General features: G+C 37.9%; 3 protein-coding genes across 7 annotated transcripts; 1 reads left to right on the top strand and 2 right to left on the bottom strand.

The window, feature by feature from the left end:
• Nucleotides 1-4601: 4601 nt before the first annotated feature.
• mRpS30 (mitochondrial ribosomal protein S30) lies at nt 4602-6519 on the bottom strand. The gene is made up of 2 exons (XM_030388663.2): nt 5932-6519; nt 4602-5876 (listed from the first exon to the last, which is right to left on the bottom strand). The coding sequence occupies exons 1-2, from the start codon at nt 6390-6392 to the stop codon at nt 4649-4651; spliced, it is 1689 nt and encodes a 562-aa protein (XP_030244523.2). The 5' UTR covers nt 6393-6519; the 3' UTR covers nt 4602-4648.
• Nucleotides 6520-6693: 174 nt separating this feature from the next.
• Nucleotides 6694-9205, top strand: PGRP-LE (Peptidoglycan recognition protein LE). 4 transcript variants are annotated; one of them, XM_089263322.1, is made up of 6 exons: nt 6694-6800; nt 7255-7533; nt 7601-7909; nt 7974-8087; nt 8486-8550; nt 8613-9205. In XM_089263322.1, exons 2-6 carry the CDS (start codon nt 7296-7298, stop codon nt 8970-8972), a joined length of 1086 nt encoding a protein of 361 aa, XP_089119448.1. In that variant the 5' UTR covers nt 6694-6800; nt 7255-7295; the 3' UTR covers nt 8973-9205. The 4 variants fall into 4 exon arrangements, with proteins under 4 accessions (XP_089119448.1, XP_089119447.1, XP_089119446.1 ...); XM_089263321.1 differs by lacking the exon at nt 6694-6800 and adding an exon at nt 6926-7074; XM_089263320.1 differs by lacking the exon at nt 6694-6800 and adding an exon at nt 6950-7186.
• On the bottom strand, nt 9171-10436 carry sun (ATP synthase subunit epsilon stunted). 2 transcript variants are annotated; one of them, XM_030388669.2, is made up of 4 exons: nt 10181-10436; nt 9858-9988; nt 9588-9638; nt 9171-9340 (listed from the first exon to the last, which is right to left on the bottom strand). In XM_030388669.2, the coding sequence occupies exons 1-3, from the start codon at nt 10210-10212 to the stop codon at nt 9625-9627; spliced, it is 177 nt and encodes a 58-aa protein (XP_030244529.1). In that variant the 5' UTR covers nt 10213-10436; the 3' UTR covers nt 9171-9340; nt 9588-9624. The 2 variants fall into 2 exon arrangements, with proteins under 2 accessions (XP_030244529.1, XP_030244528.1); XM_030388668.2 differs by lacking the exon at nt 9588-9638.
• Nucleotides 10437-10471: the final 35 nt, after the last annotated feature.

Below are 10471 nucleotides of genomic sequence, written 5' to 3'. Positions count from 1 at the left end.
CAACAGCCATAAAACTGTGCTCTTGGTCTAAAGCTTGCGCTTGCTCCAATCAGAAAAGAGGTCGAAAAGTGAGCTTTCGCTATTGTAACGGTAAACGAAAAGAGAGCGAAAGTGTTGCAAAAAGCTTTTCGAACTTTTAATTATGCCTTTTATGATTTAACATTTATTATATTTTATTATATATTTTGTGTTTGTTTTTCTATTTCATATAAAATTTATATATTTTTATTTTAACATTAATTTAAATTTATTCGTTAATTAATTATTTTCTTAACTAGTTTTAGTTTAACATTTATTCTATTTCCCTTACATAAATAATTTTACTATTTTTAGTTCTTTTTTTAACAATTGGTAATCTTATTTTCGACCTCTACAAATGGACTTTTCGCAAGTTTTCCTTGGACCCCGCTAGACGGCTAACAACATCTGAACTAATTCTCTACTTATAAATACTCGTTAAACCAAACATTTAAAATGCTTAAAATACGCACCTAAACTAAACCCAAAATTTAAATAAAAACTTAAACTAAAAACATACACAAATAAAAATTAAATTAAAAACAAAAAACAACTTAAAATTAAACTACATTTTGCTTAAATACTAAAGCCAAATTAATGCCAAATTGCATTCAGGCTAGCTGCGAATTTACTACCAAAAGCAATTAAGGTAAATAAATTAAAAATTAAAATTTTTTAAATTAAAAAAAAAAAAGAGTAAAATCTGAAGCCAAACAGAATCAATAAAAAGAAGCAGAACAACAACAACAACAGCAAATAAAGGGTAATTTTTCCTCGTAGTATTTTTGTTGTACGATTTTTTTCGATTCGAAACCTAATTGAGATAAGTTGTTTAAATTTTTATATAAAATATAACAAAAAACAAACAAAAGAGAAGCATGAAGACAAAAACTTAAATAATCGTTTTTGATAAACTTTTTTTCTAGTCTGAGGTACATTTTAAATATATGTATGTATTAATAATGTGAATGGTTTCATACAAAAAAAAAAAAAAACAACACACTCAAAGTATTCAGAAACAACAAGAAAATTCAAGAAAAGCCCAGAGAACGATTTTTTTGTAGTTCACCAAAAAATTGGCTCTAGAAACTCTGGAAATTGAATTCAGTTTTCAATTTGCTTAGCCTCACTTCTTTCTACGAACAACTTATGAAGTAACTTTCATATACATATTACGAGTATGTATAGACAATCGCCCGATATAATATGAACTATAAATATCATTTTGACAATAGTGAAACCAAGAGCAGCAAACGTTTATGAAACTACTACTTCTAATCCTATCTATATACATATATCTATATATAGTGAGTAAATCAATTGAAAAATTTATGATTTTTCATTTCACTTTTTTCTTGATACTTTCGAATGATTTGTTTTTGAGAAGGATTTAAAAAAAAAAAAAAACAAAATACAAATACAAATTCGAATGGCATCTATGAGTATATGTAAAAGGCTTACTCAACCAACTCAATGAGCACCTCAACTTTATTCGGTTTCCAACTAAAGAAAAACAAAATCTATGAATATGAATCAAGTCTAGTGCTATATACATATATAACTATATACATATATATGAAGCGACGGAGAAATTGAACCTGCTTTACGTTTAGTATTGCCACTGAGGCATATAGCAGTTGCACTCTCGCTCACCGGGCACTGGCTTTACTAATACGTGTACCTATAGTTATCTCTATACTCGAAATACGATCTGTTGATCTATTCAGATAGGCGAACGACTACACGCTTTGCTTCACACACACACACACACATAGACACATATCTCTAGGTAGAAATGTTCTCTTTCGATGCTGAGTGAAGCATTGGGCAACACGTAATGCTCAAATATTTAAAATTCATATAGATTCAAGTTCTATAACGATTTCAGATACAGTATTTCGATTTGGTTAGACATACCCATGCTTGAGCACATTTCATGTAGATGAAAGATCTATAACGATTTCAGATTCATTGTTCATATATAGAAACCTTTCACAGATTCTACAAAATTCAAGTTCAGATTCAAAACTCCAAAATAGCAAGAAGATAAATAGAATCTATATGTACATTCCATCTGTGAGCAAGTAATACCCACGCTTGAGCACAATTCATCGATTCCAACATTCACATAGATTGAAGATCTATAGCAATACTCATATATTCATTATGCATCTAATTTTCATCTATTATTATTATTATCAGATATTGTTTTGTAAGATTATCTCTGTTCTTTCTTGAAGATTCGAGTTCTTGGCATGTTATAATCCCCATTTGAAATAAATAGAAATATACTTAAAAACGTTGGTGTAAAGCAAATATCTAAACTAAATCTATAAGATGACAAATACACACACACACACACACACACACACAGAGCGATACACTCAAAATGTACATAGTATTAGTGTGTGTGGTTTTTTTTTTTTTTTTTTTTTTGTTCGTGATGAGTTAGATATTAAGCATTAGTTTAGGCCGCCTACAAGACAAGTGTATTAGCTCTAAGGCAACTTCATCTGAGAAGAGAAAGGAAAAACAATGTTTGCAAGCAATTAAAATTTAAGTAAGTGCTAAATGAAAACAATAAATAAAATGTAAAAGCCAAAAACAAAGCAAAAGAAAAGAAAAGAAAAGCAAAACAATGTAATTTTAATATACTCACATGCATATGACATAGGACATACAACTAAACATTATAAAAAATAAATTAATTAATAAAAAAAAAAAACAAAAACACTTAAGCACAGTCGCTCGCTAAAAAAAAAAAATAGTTTAACACAATAAACACTTGAACGAAATAGCCGTAAAAAATTAAAGAAAAAAAAACTAACATAAATGTTAAATTTAACAGGCGCTACTGAAAGCCAGATATATTCTCTATACATCTATAGACTATATATTTAGCCAGGAATTGAAGCTAGACTCAATCGAATGTTTTTTTTTTTTTTTTTTCATTTTCATAAATATGCCCAAAACTCAGCAGGCAGGCAAAATTTAAAAAAAAATTGTATGGAATATATGTAACTTGAGGAAATTCCAATGTTCGTATTACTTGCAAATAGACCTCATTGGCATTCCCATATATAATACGAGCGTAGCCTCCTTTTGAAATAGATTTTCCTGATTTGTTCAAGTCAATAAAAAAATCATTCAATTTAAATTTTATTTCAAACCCATTTTGAAGTAAAATGTAAGCGAGGAAACTCAGATATACTTTGTCGCCTCATAGAGGGCATTTCTCCAGAAAACTCTACTTGTGTACAAGTGTCAAAAACATTTTTGTTTTGACTAATAGAGAATCTCATAGCTCTTGATTAGCGCTCTAAAATATAAGAAAAAAAACCTCAGATGGTTCGCACGCTACTACAGTAGACATTTCTCAAGAATCTCCCATATACACCCTAAACTTAATCTAGGGTTTGCGTGACTCTATTTTTTCGCCAAAGATTGCAATTTAAGAATTGCAATAAGAATTCAAATATAAAGTCCTAGGCCTCTTTATATATAAGCCTCTTGAATGACCCAAGAAATACTTCACCCACTATAGATCTATAGACGGATCTATAGATGCATAAACATGTGTGTGTGTGTGTGTGTGTGTATGTGTGCATGTGTGCAAGCATTTAAGAGCCATCTATGCGCTGAGTTCCGGGTATGTGTTAGTCGGATACTTCCGACTTGAGCACTTTTTTACTTATTTGTTTGAACATTTGGAAGTTGATTTTATTTGTAACTTAATATTATTATTTTTATTTATTTTTGTTAAGAGCAATGAAAGTTGAGAAACTCTGATCAAATGGATGCTATTGCCACTTCACACTGGTCTAGGACAATAAATCGAGACAGCAAACCAAATGCCTCAAATTGTAGTTATTCACACATATTTGATTTATTCGATTGATGTGTGCATGATAGCAACAACAACAACAACAACAACAACATCTTCTAGCATTCATAGCAATCTCAGTAAATTAAAAAAAAACAAAATTTAATGGTTGTACGAAAGAACAAAAATAAAATAAATTAAATACCCAAGCCATTCTCAAGTTTAATATAAAAATAAAAAAATTCAAAACATTTTTTTAGAATGCAAAAGTCAAAAAGCGACAGCAAACCGAAACTAAAACAAAAACTAAAAAAAAAAAAATATTAAAATTTAACTTAAATACACAAATTAATTAAAAGCAAAATTAATAAAAAAAAAATTACATACACATACACGCATTATTAAATTTAAAAATTAAAAAAAAAAAACTAAATGAGAGCAAAGCAAAGAAAATATAAAACTAAAAATTAAAAATAAAAAAATTAAAATTAAATTAAAAATGCCAAAAACTACTAAAGGGCAAAAATGTTAACTTAGTAAATAAAAAACCAAACACAAGAAAAAACACGCAAGAAACGATACAATATGCAATTACATAAAATGTTTTAAACAATAAACAACAACAAAACAAAACAAAACAAAAAATAAAGAATGCAGATCCATATGGAATTCAATAAATAAATGCAAAATATTCGTTTTTGTTTTTTCTCCACTCCCGACTCGACTTATTTATATATTATATTTAATAAAATTTCACGCATTTCAAACAAAACAAATGTTTTTTATTTCACATTAAACTTAAGGGGATTAGGGATAGTAGGTCTTCTTGAAGCGACCCTCGCGATTCTTGCGGCCACCGGGTCGCACCGCCTTCGGCACATAGACCTTGTCGTGCTGGTCGAGGGTGCGGCGCCAGGGATTGATGTCCAGTTCGAAGAAGCGACGACGCGCCTCCATTGCGCGCGTCTTGTTGTCAATCTTGTAGAGCTTCTCCCACATATAGATCTCGGGCAGTTCCAGGTGCCTTGGCCGTTTCGATGCCAAATGCTTGAACGTGTGCTCGAGAAATTCGCGTTGCTCCGCATTCTCATAGTCGGCGGCGCGTCGCAGCGTCGGTCCGCCCACATAGGGCAGCAGCTCGTCCGCGGTGCGCTGAATGCTCGGCGCTCTGATATACAGCTCGAGCAGCTGACGGAGCGTGTTATCGTTGAAATCGACGCATTTGCCCTCAGTGGAGATCTCGGCGTATAGCGGCTGTGGCGCTGTGCCGCGACAGAAATTGACCCGCGGATTCGTATCCACATACGCGCCATGCACCAGCAGCGTATTCAACTGATATTCATAGAAGCTCCATTCACGTCCGTTGGTGATCACGGTCTGTGTGTTCATGGGATAGGTGAGCTCGTTGTAGGTATTGAAGCCATGGTAGTTGGCCTGCGCCAGCAGCCAGGCGTACGATGACTGAATGGCCAGTGCATGTAGCGCCTCCAGGTCGTCGCGTTCACCGCAGGACTTGGGCCGCAGCTGTAGATGGGCGCGCGACTGAAACGAGAGCATGCCGAAGTTGGGCGCATTGGCGCTGGGCCAATAGCCGGGCACATTGACTGCGTGCTGGTATTTGGTGCTGTAGCCCAAGGTGCGTGCGTCAATCTTGAAGCGCGGCAGTTGCTCAGCGAGCGTCAAGTTTTCGCTCTCCTCCGGTGTCTTCCATGTGGGCAGCTGATGGCGGTGGCGGAGCGCCAGGTAGGGTGCGCCTGTATACTGCACCAAACGATCGCAAGTCTCGTGCGCATCGTCCTTCTGCCAGGGACGGCCCTCTTTCGATTTGACCACGCTCTTGGGCGGATCAACACCACCGACGGCCCAGAAGGCCTCGTGACGCGGATTGTAGTCGATTTCAACCTCGTTCAGGTGGCCATAGTCAGCACTGAGTACCTGCAGGGCCGACCGGTTAACCAGCTCCACAATGATTTGCGTCAGCTGCTGTTCGCGCTTGACGGCATCCGGCGGAGTTTCCATCAACTGCAGCTGATGCCTGCAACAGTCATTTTGTATTAGTTGTGATATTCTTAGCAACATATGCCACTTACTTGTAGACATCGTGGGCATATTCCAATGCCTCGATGATATCGTCGCGCGCAATCTTTACAGTCGCATCCAAGTCATCCTTCTTGTCCTCCGTCGTGGCTTGTGGCGTCGGCAGCTCCTCCAGCACGGTGCGCGTGTAGTGTTGCGTCAGCGGCAGGGCATTGTAGGGTATTTTGGTGTCGTTCAGGTCGACTACCTTGTAGCCATAGTAGCGCGGCATATTCACCTTGATCATTTTTTCCTCAACGGTGGGCAGCTGGCGTATCTCCTCGTGCCACTCGGCCGCCGTCTGCTGCTTGCGGCTCTTGTATGACAGATCCCTGATGACGGGATACTCTGGCTCTGCCGTGTATTCGGCATCAGTCACTGCCACTGCCTTGGGATCCGCTTTAACGGACAGATAGCGGCGGCAAGCGGCATTCAGACGCGCACGTAGCTGCTCTCCACGTCGCAGCGTCAACATTTTCGCCGGTCTACAAATTTAATACAAGACTTATTTAAGTAAATAAAATACTACCAGTCGAGCCAACGAGGTTATGAAATCGAATCGCAGACAGACCGATAGCCGTGCAATCTATAAAAATCTATCGACAACAAGCGGTGCAATATCGATTAGCAACGGCGCGAACATCGGTGCGAGTACATGAGGTGAGTATGCTGCTCTCAATTTACAAACACACACATAAATAAATAATATATGTTTGAGTGTGCTAGTGCAAATAATTATAAATTTTTATCTTATCAGTTTATTTTGAGAGAATTGTCGATATACATATTTTATTGCAGACAATAATAAATTGTTGTGCATAGTCTAGTGGCTGATGATTTGAATATCGATATAGATGCTTGATATTTTAAATTAAAAATTGCGGTACGTAATACCTTTTTGAAATCATAAAGATATATGTAAACTGAAATGTAATCTGATCAGTAAAAATAATGCAATTAAAAATTGTAATGTGATCAAAAAATAATTCATTTAATAACGAACAGTGAGCTGTGCATAGAGTATCGATTTTGCTCGCTATCAGTGATCAGCGTACCAGTTGCGATATGACGATCGCTTTTGTTTTGTTTTCGCACAACATCTTAAATTGGATATAAACAAGTATTTGCGTGTATTTAGTATTTAGTGGTATTCCCACGTGAGTGTGCTTCCCAAAAACTGTGTTGGCATTTGAATAAAAGAAGAATCTTCGCTGACCACGCAAAACGCGCCCACTTCTTATCTGCGAAACCCTCTCTTAACTTATCAAAGTATTTATATACACATACATATGTATATAATCTCTAATATATTATAATATTTATATGCGAACTAATAGACAACGTCACGCGCTCATCAAACCAAACATCGTGAAGTGGCATGCACAAAAACATGTCCAATTTGACCACATTGTCTGCAGCTCAAGAACGCACACGGGAATGGCTCGCCTCGCAGGAGGATGAACTAGAATCTTTAGCTGAGTCATCGGTAGTGGATAGCTTGGACGATTACAAATACAGCGAGCATACGTTTACCGAACAGGAGGACGACGATGATGATGATGATGACGATGTCACTGGCGAAGAGGTCAGCACCATTGCGCTGGGCACGCGAGAAGGTGAGTCAACACACAAGCAAATATGCGTATATAAATGTATATATATTATTTATTTATACATTGACAGGCACGAGCAAAGGCGGCATCATCGGCGACACACTGCGCGATCTGCTCAACTCGATCAATAGCATCCAAACAGTGGGCAATGTGAACATTAGCAACTCGACCAACGTTCACATCGGCAATGTGACCAACATCAATGGCAACATACAGATCATCGCTGAGCATATGAAACATCCGCGCAACAAACGCCGGCAGCGACGCAAAGCATCGATCGTCGAAGTGTCCGAAGCAAACGAACAAGACCATATTGAAGGAGAGGAACTGGACGAGTCTGAGGAGCGCGTCAGTGCGGATATGTTTATTAATAGTCACAGTGAGCAGAAAGAGACAGAGAGAGAGGGGGTGAATAAGACATTTTCTAACTTATATATTCACAGAGTTCAAACTACCACAAGAGCTGTGCTGCATCATGCCGCGCCACTCCTGGCTAGCCCAAAAGCCCATGGAACCGCCCGTCCAGCTGCAACGGCCAGTCAAATACGTGGTTATATGTACGTGTATTTATATATATATATGAATATATGGGAATTTATAGATTACACATGTTAAACATGTAAGCAGTCAACCAACCAGATATTATATATAGCTATATTAGAAGCTTAGTCGAGCCATAGTTTAGTTAAGAGATTGTAACTATTTTAAGAGCATTGAGTCTATCTGTATAAATCTGTCTCTAGCTGATAGATCAATTGAGATCATAACTTTCTTAAGAGAAAGTCAAGGGATTGCAGCTCTCTTAAGAGGAAGCACTGGGAAAAGAACAAGCTTATGAAGAGAGGAAGAGATAGGTCCATGAGACCCTAAGGCAGTTCTAAAGGGAACATTGTATCTTATAAGTAGACCACTATTCTATATATAACTGATATGTATATATCTTGCTAATCCACAGCACACACTGCCACAGAGAGCTCAGAGAAGCGTGCGATCAATGTGCGCCTCATACGTGACATTCAGGTAAGTTCGAAGTCCTCGCTTAACATTGATTGATACTCATGCAACTCCTTCTCCACGAGCAGTGCTTCCACATCGAGAGTCGCGGCTGGAATGACATCGCATACAATTTTCTCATCGGCTGCGATGGCAACATATACGAGGGACGCGGCTGGGAGGCAGTGGGCGCCCACACCTTGGGCTACAATAAGATGGCGCTGGGCATCAGTTTCATTGGGTGCTTCATGCGCGAGCTGCCCACACCGCACGCCCTGACCATGTGTCACAATCTGTTGGCGCGCGGCGTTGAGGATGGCCACATAGCCAAAGACTATCGCCTGATCTGTCACTGCCAGTGCAATTCGACGGAGAGTCCGGGCCGTCGACTCTTCGAGGAGATACAAACCTGGCCGCATTTCTACAATCTGGCCCAGGAGGGACAGTAGTAGCAGTATTACATGACTAGATTCGGAATCGAAACCGAGATTCGATATATGTATTTATACAGTTTTTGGTGATTGTCTTGGACAAATATTTTTAAGTATTTAAACTGTTTGTCCGCTTCCTGCACTTTTTTCCTGTTTTGTTAACTATTTGATTTATGTTTTTGTGCAATTATTGTGAAAAAATACACGACTAAAATATACGTTTCTTTCAATATATTAGATTATTCGACAGACTTTTTGTTTGTTTTGTTTTCAATTTAATTTAATTCGTAAATTTTAATTATGGAAACAACTCAACATTTTGCCCACGCTTCCTGTGATGGCCGCCAGTTGACTTGGTAGCGCCTAAGCAGAGTCTGATTGACGAGCTGTGAAAAGGAATACTGCAATTAGTACAAAGTTAAAGATTTGCATGTATATAAATAACAATATTAGTTAAACACAAATAAGGGCTCAGCTTGCAGTGGGTTAAGCAACGTAGGCAATTTTCGGAATAGATAGAGAATGCAATCTCTGTCTGCTTTCAAGGTATTGAACAAGTATTAATAGAGAGAGGCTGGCTAATTAGTATTCAGATGCATCATAACTTGGATTTCGGGCAACTCAAAAACTTACACCTTGCTACAAAACTGACATAATATTGTTGAAGCAATTAGGGCTTCTCATCTGCAAGGCACAGAGAAACGAAATAAATGTTTAACTAAATGTTGAACGGTTTCGGAGAGACTAGCACCAAGGCCAGGAGCAAACAGCCTTGTGTGCATAGCTCGTGTTTACATAATGCACAAATGAGCTAGTTCGTTTCTATTGGCTGGAACTGTTGATCTGTATAACGGGATCTCCGGCATCGATTGCACAACATTCGCTTGTTGGTCGATTACTTACGTGCGGGTCTGCCGTTGGCCCAGGGAGTGAATTTCACGTGGGTCTCGTTGCGCTTGGCGGCATCGGCACGGAGGTCGGCACGCAGGGCATTGCGCAGCACACGGGCAGCAATGTTGGAATATTGGATGTAGCTGCAAAGGAACCGAATGTTGAAGTAGCTTATTAGATCATGAAGAACTTTTCTCTCTTGTGCGTGTGTGGGTCTTAGAATAAAATGCAGCAAAGCAACAATTACGTAACTGCACGCAAAGTTAGCACAATCAACATATGATATTTACAGTTAATGAATTAAATTTGTTATATTTCGAATTTGTAACACTTACGTAAGTCCAGCAGCTCTCCAGGCGTTGGTCATCTTGTCAAATCTTTTTGCAAATTTTTCGCACAGAGAAACAGAATTACTAGACCTTTGCTAGTGCAGGCGCTTTCGGAGTTCGTGATGTGAGCTAGTGGTGCGAGCACTTAATCGATAATCCCATTTATCGGTGAGTACATTTATGCAGCACTGACAATTAATTGTATCGATGCTATACAATTTTACAACTTTAGTGTTAATTTCCATATATTAACTGTATTACCGGCATATGTCTAGCTGACTTAAATACAATAATATT

The sequence above is a fragment of the Drosophila navojoa genome, chromosome X (genome assembly GCF_054131105.1).
Source record: "Drosophila navojoa isolate 15081-1374.11 chromosome X, UAZ_NAV_1.0, whole genome shotgun sequence".
NCBI lineage: Eukaryota > Metazoa > Arthropoda > Insecta > Diptera > Drosophilidae > Drosophila > Drosophila navojoa.
The sequence above is the reverse complement of the archived record's forward strand: the minus strand, read 5'-3'. Positions and strand labels throughout refer to the sequence as shown.